General features: G+C 35.5%; 1 protein-coding gene across 2 annotated transcripts in view; it reads left to right on the top strand.

Moving 5' to 3' along the window:
• hwt (heavyweight) overlaps nucleotides 1-20,272 on the top strand; it is a 148,466-nt gene extending 128,194 nt beyond the window's left edge. Inside the window, exons 1-6 of one of the 2 annotated variants that reach the window (XM_053756170.2) lie at nucleotides 4,991-5,314; nucleotides 11,195-11,624; nucleotides 14,392-16,443; nucleotides 16,955-17,099; nucleotides 17,201-17,320; nucleotides 17,763-20,272. In XM_053756170.2, the coding sequence (XP_053612145.1) occupies nucleotides 5,246-5,314; nucleotides 11,195-11,624; nucleotides 14,392-16,443; nucleotides 16,955-17,099; nucleotides 17,201-17,320; nucleotides 17,763-17,949 (3,003 nt within the window). In that variant the 5' untranslated portion in view covers nucleotides 4,991-5,245 and the 3' untranslated portion in view covers nucleotides 17,950-20,272. Of the gene's footprint in view, nucleotides 1-4,990; nucleotides 5,315-11,194; nucleotides 11,625-14,391; nucleotides 16,444-16,954; nucleotides 17,100-17,200; nucleotides 17,321-17,762 lie in introns of those variants that run through there. The other variant, XM_053756169.2, reaches the window with a different exon arrangement.
• The last annotated feature ends 230 nt before the right edge of the window (nucleotides 20,273-20,502 follow it).

Here is a 20,502-nt window from a genome sequence, read left to right as displayed (position 1 = left end):
TATAAAGCACATTAAATCTGATTATCTTTTTTTTATTTTTTGTTGATTTATATGAAAAGGCGAATTATAATGAGAATATTTTTTGCGAAATAATAATTTAAAAAAAAAATAGTTTCAAACGCTTACCTTTGAAACAAAGGCTGTTAAACAGTTAGCAAAGAAATAACGAGATTAGTCACAGGTAGCAATTGCAGTAAACAACTCATTAAGAATCACTAACTGCCCATTCTATTCGCTGCCTAATTAACGATTGGCTACCGACATGACTCATAGTCTGATGGGAATGAAATATTCAAGATTATTCAAGATTTACAATTACTCCTAAATGTAACCAGGGACAAGTGAAGATGAGAGAGAAAGAGATAGATACTCAAGGGCTTAGAAAAAAAACACCGAAACGTAACAATTTGTAACTCATTTGTTACCCAACTAGCTCAAAGATTTCCTTTTTCTAATCCATTGATAAATTAACAATGCCCTCTCACTTCCGCAGATAGTGTATTGTTTCGACTGTTAAAAATCAACTTGCTTCGTCGAAGTAAATGAAATTTATGGCTATTTATATTTTTCACTTTGTTATTTAGATTTTTAAATAATAATTTTAATTTAGATAACTGCTTACTTAAGCAAGCAGTTATCTAAATTAAAATTAAAATTCTATTCTTAAATTTAAATTCTTTCTAATATTTAAATTCTTCAGTACTAAGACATTTCTTCCGGCGCGAGATGGGTTTTAGCGAATCATCGTTCAGGTAATTCTAGGTAGGTACAATATAATTAATAGGTATATGAAAAAGAATGAATGGACGGAGAAAGGATGTTAAAGTATATATGTTACGGCTAAACCCTGTAGTGCGTCTAGACCTATATACACACACAGGCACATCGGTGTTTACCCGTAACATATATACATAAGTAATAAATATACATAGATACTAAAAAAATTAGGAAATTCTTCACGACAAATTCGAAGTTTAAAAGGGTGTATAATGAATATCTAAACTATATTGAGAATAAACAAAATAGAATATATGAAATTAATTACAAAACAAAATGAAATTATCATTAACGCAGAGTGCAATTAAGGTTTTTGCAATAAACAAAAATCATATTGTGAATTTGTAATACAGTGATGTCATCATACAAATGCAGAGTGCATTCACCTTCTCACGCTGAGATCACGGATGACCACAACGCCCTCACAAATAGCTGAGCTGGTGAAACCATGGCCTTTTGTTTGATATATCTTGTGTCGATAAACTAAAATCCACTCTTGTATCGATAAAAGTAATTTTCGTATTATTAGATGCCATATAAACAATGCTTTGTAAGACTTTAATTGTTTATTTACATACAAAACATAATCATTTTGGCATGAAACTTTCCTTGGCAAATAAAAGCTTTTTGCTAGTATTGAAAAAGAAAGAAAACTCGAATGACATAGGGCTTAAGTACATTATTTATTTATTTATTTAGATACTATAAAAATAAGATAAATTGATAAATTATAAATGGGATAGCAGGAAGGCACTTTTATGAATAAAACTGTGTATGTATATGATTATTGAGTTAAGTTAACACTATAAACAAATTTATTAGAAAAAAAATCAGAGTGGTTATTGAGAAAATGACATCATTTAACATATTGCTTGAATGTTAAAATTAACGCCTCCGGTCTCGGTATACAGAAATGTTCTTAAGGTAAACACTTGAAGCTAAAAATGATAAAATTACTTTACACATTTTTTCCATAGTTTGGATAAACATTTATTTTAGCACCGTCTGATGACGATTTTCATGAATCCATGATCTAATCGTGCGTAAAGAGTAATTCATAATGGCACGTTATGTAAAAATATTATGTGTGTATATAATTATAATAATGCTATTAATTACAAAATAAGTATACCTTTTCTGAATAAGTAATTTCTAGAAATCGAATCAAATTTTATAGATAAAAGTAGAATTTATTTTTCAAATTTAATCGTATCTATGTACGTAATTAGAATTGATTCCTAGAAATTACTTAGGCGCAGGCAAGATCTAGTTAATTCCTGTTTAATTGCTGTTGTTCTAGTTATCTACTTGTAAACATTCTGACAACTAGAATAGACAGTATTGAAATTAATGTACTTGATTAATTATTGTCTCTATCTGTATAATGCTACGGTTATCATCGAAGAGCGGCTGCACCCAGGTTTAGCCGGCTAGAATTAGGTGTAGCCGGTCTCAGTTGGCTACACCTAGTGTATCCTGCTTGTGTCAGGCTGGACCAAGGTTTAGCCATTATCATATCGGCTAGATTTTGGTGCAGCCGGTCTTCGATGGCTATATACTGCGGTTGTGTATAACCACCGAATTAAACCCAAATAAAGCCACACTTCAGGGTTAAGTCGTAACATGCACAAATACACAAACAACGTATCATAGTGCTCTGATTTTTTATTTTATTAAAATACTAGCGCCCCGTCCTGGCTTCGCTCGGGTAAAAACATAATAAACCTTGATCGTGAATCTATTTGTTGGTGAAAACCGCATGAAAATTCGTCCAGTAGTGTTTGAGTTTATCGCAAACGCGGTATATAGGGTGGACTTTGCTTTACAATATGTAAGGATATACATTTTTGCCTAAACAGTCTTGTGTTTCACATGACTGACTCCTACATAGTAAAAACAAGGGTTATCTCCATAATATCATTCCGAATTTTGCATACAATTACATTTAAATACGGGTTTAAGTTATATAAATAGTTAAATTGAGATTAGTCTCACTAGTCTTATTGAGATATATTAAGTACATCGTAAAGCTTCTAGCCCAAACATTAAATTATATTTACTAAACAAGTGGTACAATGCAGGGATTCCTTGAAACAGAACGGTTATGCTCCCTGCACAAGTTGAACAAATGAGAAGCAGGTCTAACCAGTTTCCTTACACTTTATATAAAAATAAAACTTAATAGACTAATTAAAATTTGTGCTTACGTTGTTGTGTATCGGTTTCAAGGGTGAGCGAGAAACGAGTGAGTTTAGAAAACCCTAGTCGACAAAGCGACGTATATACCCCTGGTGTTGCAATCGTCCATTGTCCACAGTGCCTATTTTCCATTAGATGTACCGTATGCCTGTTTGTTTACTGTAGTATAAAAAAGATTATATATGGCTAAATAGCTAGGAGCTATCACAATTTAAAAAAAAGAGTTAAGGCCATTATTATTGCAATTCATGAAATTTTCTTATTATTTGAAGAAAGAAAAACTTAATAACCACTCCCATTTTTGTTCACGGCCGTAAAAACTTATTCATTCTTAGAATTTGATAACAGAATTCAATTATTTAATTACAAATACTTACTGTGACAACAATATTATTTGATTAGTTATCAGTTATACCTAATTACATCACATCCGTAACTTGAAAAACAAAATTAAAAAAATAGTAAAAATAAAATGTCTCGTCCCACATGATATTTCGTAAACAGATTTAAATCACCAAGACCCGATGTCATATAAAAAATACGTAGGAGTAGTTCACATTCGGCGTGTGAGTCATCCAAACCAAACGCAGATGGCCAAAAATATGGGCGCAGCTGTGATGTTAATGCACCTTTATTTTTTTGTAAAAGTCACAAGACTGTCGACTATAGAAAATGTGTGTTGAGTTCGCCAAGTTTAGGACAAACTGAGCCGCAAATACTTACGTTTTTTTTAATTGTCAGTATTTTTGTTTTTGGCCAGCCAGATATTTCAGATCAAGGGCAGCAGATTAAATAGATGATAGTCATATACATATTACACCAGGGTATAAGTATTAATTATGGGAAGTGTGTACATCCATAAATATAGATCAAAGTGAAGGAACGCAGAGGGTATCCTATGTAAAAAAAAATATGTGCAGTTGATCTATTTAATTTTGTGTCCTGAAATCCAAATGCAATAGTGCAATAAAATGCAATAGTTTTTATCCTACAAGTAGTATTATAAGGACCTACGTATTACTTGGCTTATGTTCGGTATTCTGGCTTTAGAATGATTTCACATATCAAATTTCTTTGATCAATTTATAATGTTCTATTTTTTCAAGGGCATCTATATTCATTGTAAGACCATAAAATTTTCTGGAAAACTAATATCGAAAAAATGTGATAAGTGAAGTTCAAATGTGTCTGTCGTAAAAATAATATTGAAATCTATAAAATATAAACATTTAATTTGATTCAATAAACTAATATAAGATCAACAACAATTTGAATAATCTTATTGCGCTTTGCATTTGGTTACGCAAAAACGCGATGGCCATAAAAGGTCGCTGCGATTAAATGCCAAACAAACTCTCAATTAAACTACTATCGGCTTGCTTATAACTCCACTAAACTTTGTGTTTTGCTGGCTAGCATCTACTCTCAGCTCTGAATGTCTCTGTTAAACAACCAGTGGACTGCAAACAAATGATTCTAAATGCCAATATCGCGCAGCACCAGTTTTCACAGTACCACTGTTTCGAAACGCACTTGCAACTATTTCTAATCTAGTTCGAATCTATTTTAATTAGTTGCTCGACCCAAAGCCCACATTTCAATCATAAGTACATTACTCATGTTTTCCACTATCATTGTTAGCAAGGCAGCCATTCTAGTATCGACCACATAAACGACCTCAAAACGGCATTCGACCTAGTCGAACGTAATCTAACATAAGTCGAAATTTGAACGCGAAAGTTTACGTTTCCCAACTCCGAAATACTTACTCTGATACTTAAGTTTAATCTAGTAAAGTTCAAAATAACTTGGTATTTCTGTGGACACGTGCGGAATGGAGGTATTAATGGAGTGGGGCTTTGACGACAAAGCAGTATAGCGCTTCAGAATTCCACGGTGTTTAACGTGTGGTATATTTCTACAGCGCTGCAGCGCAGTCGGGGTTATTACGGACGCGATGACTCAAGCCTCGGTAAACAGTATGCGGGACGATGAGTCACCGTTTTACACATTCGCGTATAGCATTTGAGTAGTGTTGTCAGTCTACAGTTGGACTCGTCAAGTAAACGGGCGGTCCTAGGCGTTAAAAAGCAGATCTTACTGCCTAGATATAGGTACATTAGTTGGTGATAATAGGACATAGTAAGAACAAGAGTGTAAAAGTGTGCCTTGTAAATATCCGTGTGTGCGTAGTGAAACGATCGATAACTAGTTGATCGATGTTCTGTGGATGCCCTGTTGGATTGTAAAATTGGATTGACTTATAATAATGCCTTCTAACAAGAAGTTGATATCAAAAATGCGACAGATTGCGCAGTGGATACTGGTAGTGCATGTGGTAAGTTTAATATTAGACTAGTTATACTGCGCTGAAGACATTAAATTTTACTAAACTTGTGCTAAGCTAACTTGTGCATTTTAGAATATATTATCTTTTTAATAGAGTTTAAGTTACAGTTAGGATATTTTAGAATTTTATAACTATATTGAAAAATTGAAAAAATATATACAGTGTATCTAAAATCGTAATAAAAGAATACCCGAAGAAAGAAATCAAGTAAGCAGTACATATTGATTAGACGATTCTCCCATCTAGAGAGTTGACTTAACTAAGTTACAAGTTGGAAGAGCAAAGTTTTGCTCCAATAGAGAAGCAATCCCTACGTAGGTACTTTACTCTAGGGTAGCATCTCTTAAACACATAAATGTATCTACGCTAAAAGACACAAATATTTACATTGACTCACTGCTCAATAAAATAACTTAAAAAATTAACATATTTATCATTACACACAAAATGTACAAATATTAAACAAAATGTAGAACTGGGGAAAAGTTCTATTCAAACCCAACATTAATCGACTCACGCGTGCCACAAACTTCTTGAATTCTGAGACTCCTGTCACCTACAAACGTTTATCTCAACCCATTTGGGTTCCTTTTCGGCGTTTAATAAACATTTAAAGGTACTTAATAAAAATTCTACAAATACACAGTGACAGTTGAAGAATTACAACAAAAGAAACAAATTGGATCTGCGACGAGTGATGACCTCTCCAATTTTAACAATGTAGACGCACGCACTCATAGAGATCTGTTGAATGAGATTGGTTGAGTACCCTGGGCATTGTGTAAGCTTAACTCAACTCTTAAGCTTAAACAAAATAAACAGATAGATATTATGTCTAAACTCCAGTAAATTCTAATTAAAAGGTACTACTTCAATGTGTTGTAAAAAATATGATAAAATTCATAACGTATGTTTCCATAGAAATTAGCAAATATTCATAATGATAAAAATGGATGAAATCTGCAAGGAGGTGTTGAAAATTTCTTGCATAATTGCTCCTTTCACTGAAACATTCTTAAGGGTCTACTCAAGAGACTGTCGGCCCTTTGGGCGATTCGGACAAGCAACTCAGTAATTAAGCTTATTTCCTACGCTTGTTTTGCCATTTGAAACAATTGCGGGCCCAGTTTCGTCTTAATTAATTTGTCGCACAATAACAAGTCCCTATTCTATAAGTATTGTTACATAATTATGTTAAAATATATACAGTGACATAAACAGATTTAAAAAAGTACCAATAGTCCTAAATCATAACGCATTACCATAAAGGTGACTGTTATAAAAATATTTCGAATAGTCATCTCTAAAAAGCGTAAATATTTTGAATCAATTCTCAGCACGTCACGGTTGGTAGACTAGACAGATAAGAGACATTCAGGGCTCGCAGCCAACAAGCTCAAAATAATTGAAAAGCACGTTCGCATCGCCTATGAAAGTGAAAGAATAAAATACAATCTGTTTAATTCAGTTGGACGGGACCTGTTTGCGGTTTCTGGTTTGCCGAACGTGATCAGACGCGGGTTGGCGGCGACACGGCACTGACCAAGCCAATTGTCGGGGAACGCAATGAAATACTAACGAATTCACTCCTCTCTTGGTATTTGTCCTAAAAAACATAGCTGCAGCAGAGGACTAACTGTCATCGGAAAATTCCATTCCCTTGCATATTATTATCATCTCGTAAGATAAATCTAATGCAAACAGAGTCATTGAATAACCAGTACCGGCGTCGTTGATTTACTTATTGTTATTGTAAACAAAGCCCGCAGAGACGTCTGTGGTGAGTCACACAATTCCATCTTTAAGATCTACATCGTGCTAAGTGATGCATCAATTAGCATCATCATATTTCACATTCCAAGGGCGTATTTGTTTTTATGAAAGTATAATTAGTTAAATTAGATACTGACTTTTTTTTTACATTCCAATTATCATTCCCACTAAATTAACAATGCTAATAATAAAAATAGATTTATTTGAGTAGGCATAATAATAGAATCGTAAAAGATTACTACATAAGTCGTACATTTATTTCGAGGTAAATTCAACCTAGGCTGCGGATATTACCATATCGAAGTCACGCGACACTATGGCTATTTTCGCCGTCGTTCCAGAAGGCGTGTCTGGTATTAATATCCCAGGGTGAGTCATCTCGTCGTTTGAAATCTGCGGCCTGTCCCACATCCTTCATACTGGTCGGATTACTCATAGCGGGCGAACCCGGAATCTTATGTAGACGACATGATTGTTACTATTTAATTGAGCTTTGTTGTTAAGGAAAACAACGTGTCAATGAGCTTTATAGTATTTTATGTTTTCTTAGATGTCGTAAATTCTTAAATTTAATTACACACAGTGATATAAATCATTACTATGCTACCAAGTATTTGTTATTCTACCGGTCTCCAGTAAGAAAATAAACACCTAAAAGGTAATTTGATTAACTATATATTTACTATAATTGGCGTTTCATATGACTTTATAAACTCTGTTGAAAATATTTTAATTTCAACATTGTAAATTTTCGTTTATTGACTGAATATGTTTATGAGTCTCAATTGATTGCATTTTCTCATATTAACTAGTTAATGTCATTCTTCCTCATCCTTGTTGAATCGATCAATACAAGGTCTTTTATTGTTCCAACTGAGCGTTAACTTCCTTCCTTTGCATTTAATTGCACAGTTTTGTATTTCCAATCACAAATTAAAATGTAGTTGGCATTCAGTCACCACGGTAATTTTTTTTAGTAGACGATTTCGTATATATATATTTTATTTTATTTCAAACGTTCCACTAGGTACTATCGGTAAATAAAAAACAAACAGTTTTCATAACAAATGAGTGTTCCCCTATCAATAGTAGACAATATTATATCTTATTTAAGCTTTCAATATCTTTGATTCTTTCGATAATTTCGGTAATGCTTTGAAGATATATAAATGTTGTTTTCTTTGATGTCACTTTATGAAAGATAGATATTTAAAATAGTTCAGTATCAATATTTGCGCAATCTTTACATCCGTCCGTCCTGCATGAAGTACATAATACACATTACACAGTGGCAGTTAACGTTGTACGCACAGGAAGTGCGCTGTTGGTTGACTACTATTCCCCCATTATGCGATACAAGATACAATTGATGAATAGCCAGACGAGAGCATGTGTGCCCAACAGAATTCAATTTGATCCCTTTCAGCTAACCCTTATGGATGAATTGCAGCACTGATTTGAATCGGTAAATAAAACGAGACTCCATAGACACGAACCATCTGTTCCTTAGTTTGAAACTGCTGACTAATGATCACGGATTTTAATATAATTTTTTACAAAACTCGTGTGGTAAATTCAAAGGTTTCATTTTTACCTAATGTATATTGTATATACTTACTTACTTGTTGAATGATGTTTTTAGTTAACTAAAGTAGCCTTTTGTCTAGACCACAATGAATAATTAACTAGCTTGTTTGCACGATTTTGCTGTTCATATTTATCGTTGTTGTCACTTTTTCTTTGTTCCTATACGGTGTGACAAGTTTCTACACTACTTACGATTAGAGTTCAAGAAATACAAATAAAACCACTAACTAAATTATGAGTACACTTTATGTTACATACCTGTTTATTTATTTGTAGTAATCAATGAGAGTTTACAATACCAACAGATGTTTTAAAACGAATGTGTAATGAACTCATTAGTATAGGTATTTCAATTATGTCATCTGACCATTGGAACGGAGCTGGTTCGCCCACTTACGGACAAACACACTCCACAAAATATAATACAATTTATGTTTCAACAAAATAAAGTATTTTAAGGTCTGTAATTAATCATCCCTACAAAATATGCAAATAAAGAAATAGCTACGCAGACATTGCAAATCAAAACAGGGGTAGACTCGTTTAATTATGTAAAATAAATAATGCATTGAAAATGCGTTGTAAAATATAATGGAAATAGAAAAGTGTAATCGTAGTTTTGACTTATCATAAATATACTAATCTTCAAACCCTTTTGTATTAGTTTTAACGAAAACAAATGTTATAAGACGTCAGCAGGATTCTGTTGTTCATTGAGTAGATAGGTTATTGTTACTACTATTTACTTTGAATACAAATAAAATATGATCAAAATATGACAAATATGGTCTTAATTTGACATAAAGTGTCTCGCAATAGCGAAATTTTGATTATACTTAGTTAAGTTTTCTATCACAGAAATAATTATAATTTTTTTTCGTGGCGTGTGGTTCCTCTCTAAAATAGGACCACTCCATATTCTCTTGTGAATGTCGTACGAGGCGACTAAGGGATATACAGCCTTGGTAGCTAATAGGCAACAATAGCATACCATAAGTACAAAATGTTGAGATTATTTTTTTACGCTGATCCCGGATTTCGAGGCGTCACAACCCCGAACGCAAATGGTAACGTGCAAAGATGAGAGATTGTAATTGTTTTATTAAAAAATTCTGTACCTGCTTTATTTTGAGAGGCCTTCGTTAAACAATGCGCCAGATGATACGACCCTTCTATAGCAAAACTTTGAATAAGACTGCCCTTAGGGCTAAACCGGTTTGCGCCTTTATTTCGTTTTTCGACTTCTGCCATTCGGGGTTTGTTCCTACATGTGCTTTTGTTTGTGCCATATACTATAGAAAAAACATATTTTTTCTCTATCCTTCGAACTTTATAACATATTTTAATTATTATGAATTCACGAATTCAACAACGAATATAAAAACAAAACAGCCAGTTGTAAAATTGTCAACTTCATTAAATGTGCAAATGATTTGAATTTGCAACGTTTCCTTCAAGCTGAGATCGATAATCATATTGTGGCACTCAAGCATTGGTTTTAGTAAATTCTGGTAGAAAATGACCATACACAAAAAAAATGAAAGTTACAAATACTAATAAAAATTCAAATATTGTATTATGCAGAAGCATTTGTAGGGACCAACAAGAGCTCACAGTTTTAGTACATTGTAGCCTTTTTTGTGCAGGCCTTTTCTCTCGCCTGATCGAATGATTCGTGAGGGCGTTTAACTTTAGTCACGAAATCTCGTTTCTGTAACGTTTACATAACATACATGTAGTGTAGGTACATGTTTACGTAAACACTTTCCGAGTTTCGCTTCAATCCTTCCGTAATTTAACCCTTAATGAGAGATTGGTGTCCCTTATGGCCGGAGGCGCGGAAGCGAGGTCTCATCACCAGCGTTAATGATCTGTAACCACCCGAATTAAACAGATCTTATTGGAACAAATTAGAAAACGTAGGAAAAAGTCATGTGCTATTCGGTGATAGAAGATTATGAACAGATTGTGTAATAGCAAATGCAATTGCTATTTACATCCAATTCAATGCGTAAATAATTAACATTGGATACACTTACATCATTTTATGTAATGGTCGCACAAGTTTAAAATGTATTGATATTATGTAATTTATTATCACATTCCGAGAAAAAGGACAATCCGAAATTATATCTTCGTAAAATTTACGAAATCACATCATAAAAATTTGTATCGTACAACACCGAACTAAATTTGGCAGGGTCCTTCGAATGTTATCACCTCATCGTATCGTCGATGCAAGCACAATATCTCATAATATTCTTTATATCCGTCCCCATAAACACAAACGGTTCTGGTAATGACGCCGGCCGAGGGGAGAGAACGTCTAACCGACCGTTACGGTCGCCGGATATGTGACCGCTGCATTTTATTACCACTTTACTCTGCCACGTAATCGACCTTCATGATGAAGGGCTTCTTCCCAACTAATAGTCCCCAAGTATTCATACCTCACATACCCTCAAACGTTCCAGAACCGTTAACTTGTAATCGTGTCCCTTGTTTCAGGTCGAGTTTATAGAAGCCTATTGCACACCGAGAGACACAGCGCGTCGCTCTCCGCAAAGAAGTCGCCGGTCTAGAGAACCAAAGCGATCACCAGACACAAACAAATGGCGTTACGACTCCCGCCGGTCTAATTACGACTTCGAGTCTCGTCGCGCATACGACTACGAGTCAGGCCGCAGATACTACGGCAGAGAGTTAGACGGTGACTCAGGACGACGCGTGGAATTTGACGCTGAGTCAGCACGGCGACGCGCGGACTACGAGTCGGCGAGGAGGACAGACTTTGACTTGTCAGCGCCTGGTGTCTCCAGGCGTAGTCCTGAAAGTGCCCCTGAAGGCACAGCGGAGTCCCCCCCGGAACCCGCCCCCTCTGCCCCACTGAGACACGAGAGACCCTCGCACCACAGGTCTCAACCTTATTACGAATCAGGTGAGTTCATGCTATGAGATAAGATAACTAAAAAAATTAATTTCACATTATCTATAGATGAATTAATTTATCGTTTGTATTTTAATGTTGATGTCATTATAGTTCAGTCTATTGTACCTAGTAGAAATAAGTTTGTTATCACAAGCTATCCAAGTAAGATTACTTTTGTCGTTGTAACCAGAGTCTCTACTTCCCGTTGTTCCACAATATCGTAATAATAGAATCAAAAAAGCATAGAAACAAAATGGCATTGTAACATTATACTCGCAAAAGACCGATAGGTGTTTTATACTATTAGTCAGCGAGAATAGAATGAACAAATTACAATTCTATTGAAATGTATTTCGTTCTAGTAATTGAATTTTATAAATTATTACATTTTTTTCTCCAACTTGAAGGGTTAAAACGTGCATTTTGCAGTAACTGTTGGGTACAAGTTTTTCTTTGCTTGTTCCTTTTTCATAATTTGGATTTCTTGTAGTAGTAGTAACTACAAAATTCCTCTAGGTAACATCTTAATAACACGGCTCTTAGTTTTAAGGGCAGCAGACATAGCTCATCTCTCATAGGACAAAGAACTTTTCTACTGCTCAGCGCTCCTTGTAAAAAGCATTGTGCCCGGTCCCCGCGGTTTTTAGTGTAGGATCTTGAATGCCTGACTTATTTTATAATAGTTTTCACAGAAATTTGGATATTTTGTATTCAAAATTGTTTAGATAGCTAGTACGGAATGTAATGTTAAATAGAACTTGATAGTATTACACACAACTATCAAGTAAATACACCTATTAAAAGTCGGATTTCTCTAAAACTATTCGCACATGATGCATTAAAAACATCTTTGTTAAGCTCGTAATAATCTTGTACTTGCTTCAATAATTCCTTATTTTTCCATTACCCAGGGACGTAGGCTCAACTCTATTGCAACTACAATAGCACTTTTAATCAGCCTTTTGTCGTATGTCCGCCGGTCTAGACTGGAATTATGTCTGTAATAAGCCTTTCTGATTGCGTTTCTCTTTTTCAGCAAATAATTTTCTATCAGGAAATGTTTCATAATTTCTACTAATCGGGAAGCTACAATGTTTTTGTTGGTGTTTATTATAATAATAATTGTTGCGTTCTTAGGTATTAATTATTTTATTTTTAAAATTTACCACAAGGGTTTTAGCAAAGGTACGGTAGGCTCGCGACGAAAAAACATTTTTTTTTAATTTATAGGAATATTGAGCTATTATACATACATTGATTTCGCCCAAAACCAATCACAAAAAACCCCAAAAAGTGCTATAGAAGCCACAAATGAATCGTCAATGTAGATTTGAGCTGACGATTCAGAAAGACATTTAACACGTTGATCGCGTCGATTTAACAAATTCGCATCGGGGCTGGTCAGCCACGCGGAAAAGCAATTACTTGCGTAATGACGTCACTTACTTTCCCTCCCCCACTCACGGTGGTGCTAATAGACAATTTGCCCAGGTTTTCGCCGTTTTGTTTGAACGACATCATTGTAATTTGACTTTTCAATACTTCTATCAGTCTTTCTACTCATTGTGAAAAAGTAGTTTATTGTTGGTTTAATTGTAATGATACTGTAGATCTAAATAATGTGTTTGGAAAATAAAACAAAATGCAGTGCTTTAAAGAAACTTTAAACAATGGCAATGAAAAACGCAAATAAGGTACAAATAACAGCAAACGCTGAATTAAAAATAAAGAACAAAAAGGACTGCAGTTTAGCAAAAGCATTAAAAAAAGTTTATTAAAAATGGCAAGCCATACTTGTCCCACGATTCGTTAGTTCTTTCCCATCGTCGTTGCTCGAGGGTTTTTAAATCCAGCCTTTTTTATGTTCACGAGGCATTCAGTAGGAGCCCTTTGTTGCGCGAAGCAAGAAATTCTCATTAGGGTATTTCTGAGTACCTTTGAAATGATATTAGCTCACCGTGTAGAGGTAATATAATCATTAGCAAGCAAAATGCTATTCATTTTTACTGAAGTTGGGTTGAAATCATTGTAAATATGATTTTAAATACGGCAGTATCATGCATCGAGGCAATTTAAGTGCGCGAGTACTGTGGAAGGTTTTGATAAAAGATTTATCATATGTCATGCCCCGAATATATCTTATCATTTAGAATTCATATATACCTATATGACAAAAAGTAGAAGATAAAATAAATGAAAACATGATAATGACATATGAAATACACATTTCACATTGACAAGTGCAAATGAGAAAACTTTTCAATCTAACCAATTAAATTCTAAACTAAAGTTGACAGCTTTGACCCATTACATACAATACAGTAGGTATACTAATGAATCTTTCAAAGGCGTCCGAAATAGGACGTTTATCAAGAGCACCCTTTGTCCTCTCACCTCACCCTTCTAAGGGTAAATAACTACTGAAAACGATGTTCAATTTATTCCCTCGGGCTAAGGGTCTGCGATTGTTCAGGCCAAAATATTGCATGTCAAATGAAGCCATCAAAAATAAAGATTTAACAATTTTCATTCAAGAAATATTAAATATTGTTATCCTCAAGAAAGGGAGAATTCCAAGGCTCATTTAAATGACAACACTCGAGACGAGTCAAGACCTCGGCTTAGAAAGATTCTTAAATTTGCATCTATCTTGTTTTCCTTTCCAGTTTATCCTCAAAAGCTTATTCAACACAGTATTGATATGTTTACGAAAATATATGTTCTTTTGTTAATATAAAATAATTAATAGTGACGAAGTTTTATTACATTGTTTCAGAATCATCGTCAGAAGATCGAACATCATCTACAGAGGAAGAAGACGAATTCGGTGAATTTGATCCGTTTGCGACAGCACCGTCGCTACATTCACCGGACAGTGGTCGCTCTGATCCTAGATACGCGAACGCACCCCGTCGGAACCCAAGTCCATATTATTACGGAGACTTATTCAAGACTGCTCCTCCAGCGCCTACCCCTTCAGCGCCCACCATTTCCACTACATCATCTTCACGTGGTCCTCGTTATCGCAAATCAGCAAGTTTGGATGCCCCACACGTAGCGCCAAAGCCTAATTTACCAAAACGTTTTTCTGTCGCCGAAGATGGTTTCCGTGAGTTAGAACGGTCATCATCTTCGTCCGGTGAGAGCACGTGGATGCCGCCAAGGCGCCGCGGGCGCGACGCGGCCGGCTGCGCGTGCGCCGCGCCCGAAGATGTAGAGGAGCATCATTCTTCTCGTAGCGTCTTTTACGTGCCGGCACCGCTGCCCCGCTGGCCGCAAGAGATGACCACCCGTCAGATATATGAGACTGCATTTGACTGCAAAATAGCAAAATCAGATGATGACTTGGATGATTTCGATCGAGTTAGCAACCACCCAGCGCTTCTACAAGCTGAGGAGCGTAAGGTTATTTCATCTGCTTCTTCAGCGTTTGAAGCTGTCGAGCGGGGTGAGCCTGATTATAAAGGACGCCGAAAGGTGACAATGAAAACAGATAGCGTAAGGCGCTCGAAAATTCCTACTATCCGCCAAAAAAGAGAAAATGAAGGAAATTCGTGCGTATTGTCTGAAGAATTAGAAAAAATACACATTGAAGAAGAAGATCGTGCTTCAACCTCTCAATTGCCCCTAAGGGGTTACACACCTTCACCACCCTCAACAGCTCCATTACCAACAAAATTTCAAAAAGACGGATCTGCCATGAACAGCATTAAAAGTGCCCCCAACCTCCCACAAACGCAACCGGCACACCCCCGTCTCAAAGATTTAAGATTACCTGTAAAGTCGTTACGTGCTCGGGATACCCCAACAAGCAGTGATGCGAGTATGGCTGATGTGAAGGGCTCAGCTTCAACAGAACTCGATATCGGACAACGCCTTAGGGATTCTAGCCGCGAGTCCCGTGATGGTGATGATGAGAGGCAATCAAAAGACGGTATTTTTTTAGAGATTAAGGGCCGACCCACCTCCGATTCTGACACATCTGAATTGAATCGGTATTCGGGGCCTAAGGGGGTCGGTCCTATAATGGAGTTTAAGGGAAGGCCCAGTGTGACTCGTCCAAGACGCAAGTATTCTAGCACTGAAAGTATGGCAACTAGCAGCAGTGGAGGCAGTATGGAGTCACTAAGAAGTAGTAATAGTGAAGGAGACCGAAGTAGTAGTAGTTCAGAAAGCCGTCATTCATCCTCTCTTAGTTCACATAGTTCAGATTCAGGAAATGTTCCGTTTACGAAGTCACATCACATGCAGCTGTCGGGGTTTGGCCACCATCCGAATAAGTTGCATATCTTAAGTCCTATTTCTGATAAGTCATCACAAGAGCCAGCGTCAGAAACTTCTGACAATAACAAAAATAATAACTCACAAAAAGTATCACCTGAAGATGTTGATACTGGAAACAATACAATTCAAACAACAGTAGAAATTGTGGCCAAGCCCAAACGTCGTGCTTTACAAAACAGGAACCTTTTAAATTTAACTTTTAGACATTCAATTACAGGGGACTCTGAAATTCAGGGTTCAGATAGTGGTATATCAATACATTCAAGAGAAGGCGTAGACTCTAGAAATGCATTTACAAATTTCAAAAGTAATAACACAGAAGAGTCTCGAAAAGATGACGACGTAGACTTGTCTGACTTACCTTTCGACATGCCAAAATTAAGGAGGCGACGAGCTGAAGCGGAAGCCGACCTACGATCCTTGCCATTTGATATGCCGAAACTACGGCGAAAATTACGAGGACAGTCATTACAGCTAAATAATGACTTTGAAGGAGCCATTTCTAATGCTTCATCGAGTCAAAGTGCCGAAGATTTGAACCAAGGTTGGTATTAATTTTATTTTCTACTTTTATTAAAGTTTAAAATGATAAAATATTGCCTAAATCGTTATATACGTAAGAAATTCTAAACTCATATAAAATTTACTAAGAAGAATCTCGCAGGTCCTATACTTATTTTCCAATAATGCCATTATGTCCAAAGAATTTACATGTCAATCTTAAGTTGAAGTCGAGGGTCTGTCGGCTCACATCTTTGGCTGGTCCTAATTTGAAGTGACCTCCACCACATTATGCCGATTAAGACGTATGACTCCAGAATCCTCACGAAATTCTCTGGTCCGACGCCCTCCCAATATTTAATTTGCTTGAGTGCTTTTTGAGGGAACTTTTTCCTGTATATGTTGCGAGCAATTTGTAAACGTTATCTCGAGTTAAGAGTTCGTAATCTTGGTATATCACGTGCAGTTTGACGAGTAATGAAATGTGACTGGAGGATTTTCTCTTAAATTTAAGTGTATTGAAATGAAACTAATATGAATTATGTATGTTTCAGGTAACAAACATAGGCCAAAACTGACGTTGAATTTCGACAGCGGCAGCGGTGGTTCTGGCAGTTCTAAGGGCTTGCATTTGAATTTGGGACCCATCGCCCCGTCGCGAAACCTCGTAGATGCTTCACTTCCACTCGATCGCCAGGGGTAGGTTTATCATCATTTTAATATGTTTATCGAGTTAATTTTTTATTTAGTTTATTCATAATTTTAATTTCTACTTTGATTATTATTCGGTTTATTTCTAGGTGGTACCATGGAACTTTATCTCGAGTTGAAGCTGAGGGTCTGTTGAGAGATGCAAATGAGGGAGCATTCTTGGTTAGGAATAGCGAGTCCGCAAAACACGACTACTCGCTTAGCTTAAAGTAAGTACTTGTCTGTAAATAAAAATACTATATATGTATTGAACCATCTCATCTCATCATAGACTAAATAAATCACATCAACTGGGCGTGTGTGGTTTAACTTTTTGAATCATATAAAGACATAAAAGTTAATTTATAAATTTAGTATTTATAGTATACAATAATAATAACTGCTGGACACTACTTGAAGCACAGGAGTTTTCTAAAGATAAAGATCTATATTCTATGATAGAAAATCGAAAGGTTCATCTACACTAATTATAAAGAGTTAGGGAGAGTTTGTAAGTGGTAATCTTCGGTACCCGACCGACTTCCAAAATTCTGTCACTAGTAGGAAGCTAAATTATTCCTGAGTTATATCGTATTTTTTATACCGATATTCCTACTGAAACGAAGCGTGAAGATAGCTAGATTATTTATAGTTAAAAACTTATTTCTTCAGGTCAACTCGCGGTTTCATGCATATGCGCATTTGCCGCGGCGGCGAAGGCTATACCCTGGGCGGAGCAGCGACGGCCTTCCCTTCAGTGCCTGCGCTGATGAAGCACTACGTTACAGCGCAGAGGCTCCCGGTACGCGGCGCAGAGCACATGGCCTTGTCCACTCCACTGCAGGCTGTCTTACTTTGAAAACCTTTCGTTGTCAAGTTAGGAACCAACTGACACCGCAGTGGACTGCGTACACCAACTCTTTGAAAAGGTTGGAGGTAGAAACGGAGCAGATATAGGGCGCCCAAGAATGACGGCCGTCAAAGGCCCTATATCCAGGGGAATATTTTTATTGTACGTATAGCTTTAGTGACCCAGTAAATAATACCAAAGAATTTTAAGAATACGCTAAGCGATATGTGGCGAGCCGGGCTTTTGTACATTTTAATACTAACTTGCACTATAAATTGTGTTACGTATATGCTAGTCTGAAACCGCAACAACCTGCTATATTATTTATTCGCATATAATCATTGTTTCTCTATATATCCATTGTATCTACAGGCATATTGTTTAGGTACTTATGCTTGACATTACTCACTCATTTATCTTAGAAGTTATCAGTGTAATAAAGTTGATTACTCAATGATATTGGATATCATGATTGACGCAAACAGAATGAAAAATGCTACCTAGTTGTTAATGATAACCGTATGTTACAGTGCTATAAAACGATCTTAATGAATCACTGTGCTAACAGTATCGCACTGATATAATGTGTGTGTTATTTTGCATCTGTATATACATTTAATAATTTCTTAAGCATGGCCTAAGTATTTAATCGAGACGTGTTAATATTAGTTTCTGAACAGAAAAAGGGAAATGTGTAAATTGAATTCACATGAAAATAACTTGGAAATCGTATGATATAAACAAGGTCATAGTTATTTCAATTAAAAATGTTGTATTCAACAAAATATAGAACGGAAACCGTCTAAGAGTTTATAGTCTTTAACTCACTGGAGTTAAGGTTTATATTTGCTACGAATATAAAAAATACTTGGTGACTCATCCAACAAGACGCAGTCACGAAAGTGTATCGATTTTAGTACTAGTACGTACGACGTAAATGACTACTATCATATTTCAAGTCGCTATTCAGCATTATGAGGAATAAACAATGAGTTCCAAGTTCAAATGTGTACTTACCGAACAAGAATCCTTTTTAAACGAAGAATATTTATATTTTTATTCGTGGAAGTTGCCAGTAATATTTACCAATAGTCGAATAGCTTTCGTACTTTCAATTCGATGAATGTAAGGTAACCCCAATTAAATGGCACATATTTTAAGACGATAGAGAAAAGAATGCACGTGTTATGTATGACCACATTGACTTATTTATATTTTTTGTTATATTAGAATTAAGTAGGTATATGAAATGGTAATATGGGGGCCCTTTGTAATTTTACTCTAGAATAGTCTTCGCTGTACAAAATCATTCATTTTCAGCAACAAATACAATTTAAAAATACAATGATGATGTGCAGTGAAATTAGTTCTTTCTGTGATTTTGATTTTCATAAGATAAAAGCCAAAAAAATGTTGTGTGTAAAATTAAGTTCGTTATATTTATCTATACTTATTGATTTGTTCGACATCCAGAATATATACTATGTTGTTATTTAAAACAACTCGATCTCAATGTATCTTCCTGGTAGTTTCAGTTACCTTAGATTTAATTTGATTTGTACCTGATTTGATTCAAAATGTGTTATTTGAGACTTAAAAATTCAGATTTATTTTGTTAAATGAATAACTTAGATGCTGTAGTAATATTTAATCGGTAGATGTGTACGAGAACGAGCGAATTTTGATGTTTTGTGACAATTTTTAATGCCCCAAATAGACTCGCGTAGCGGTTTACGCCGAGAATTTCCCTATATGTGTATACTAAGATTACATGTCATATACTACGTGAAACCATCAATACTCGCATTTCGCGGTGCACGCTGACGTTCGTGCCGCGAGTCTATCTTGGGCTTATATGTACGTAATGACCGAACCACCGCAAGGCAGCTTCACGGCGCAAATATGCAACTAATTTTTAACTAATGAGTTTTAATGTAGCGTTAAGATACAAAATATTTTCACATAAGTTACTTTAAAAAATGTTTTGTACGTTTAGACGAAAAAGAATCGGGAAAGATTTAAATCGATTAAGTGCATATGATGCGATGAAATTATCATTATCAATAACAAATATAATCTTATTAGTGATCTATGTGAAAATATTTTTTTAATTATTATATTATAATGTAGCATCGCTTAATCGAATGTAGGATTATATGTAACGAAAAATAGTTATTTGAGATGTCAAGATTTGAGGTGTCAAAATTTTTCAACAAAATTAGGTCGGGATTCGTGTTAGGTAAAAACCATAGCGTATAGTAGTTATAATCAATTGTAATTTTGAAGGTGTAGTTTGAAATCGATGATGAAATAAATTCACTGAAATATTAAACTTTATTTTTATTTCCATAAAGCTTTGTCTCTTTCTCATCTCCGTATATTCCCGGTTACGTTCAGGATTGTGACTGGTCTTATTCTAGGGCGGAACCACACGCTACAAATCGCCAGCTATATCGTCATTCTCTGGCAATATTCGTGATCTGATCATATAACTCTGGCCATATTGCCAATGTTTAAAAAGCCAGGATTATTAAAATTTGTAAATCCCTTGCATAAGAAAAT

This window comes from Plodia interpunctella, chromosome 15 (genome assembly GCF_027563975.2).
Source record: "Plodia interpunctella isolate USDA-ARS_2022_Savannah chromosome 15, ilPloInte3.2, whole genome shotgun sequence".
Taxonomy (NCBI): Eukaryota; Metazoa; Arthropoda; class Insecta; order Lepidoptera; family Pyralidae; genus Plodia; species Plodia interpunctella.
Note: the sequence above shows the minus strand (reverse complement) of the source record. Positions and strands in the feature narration are given on the sequence as shown.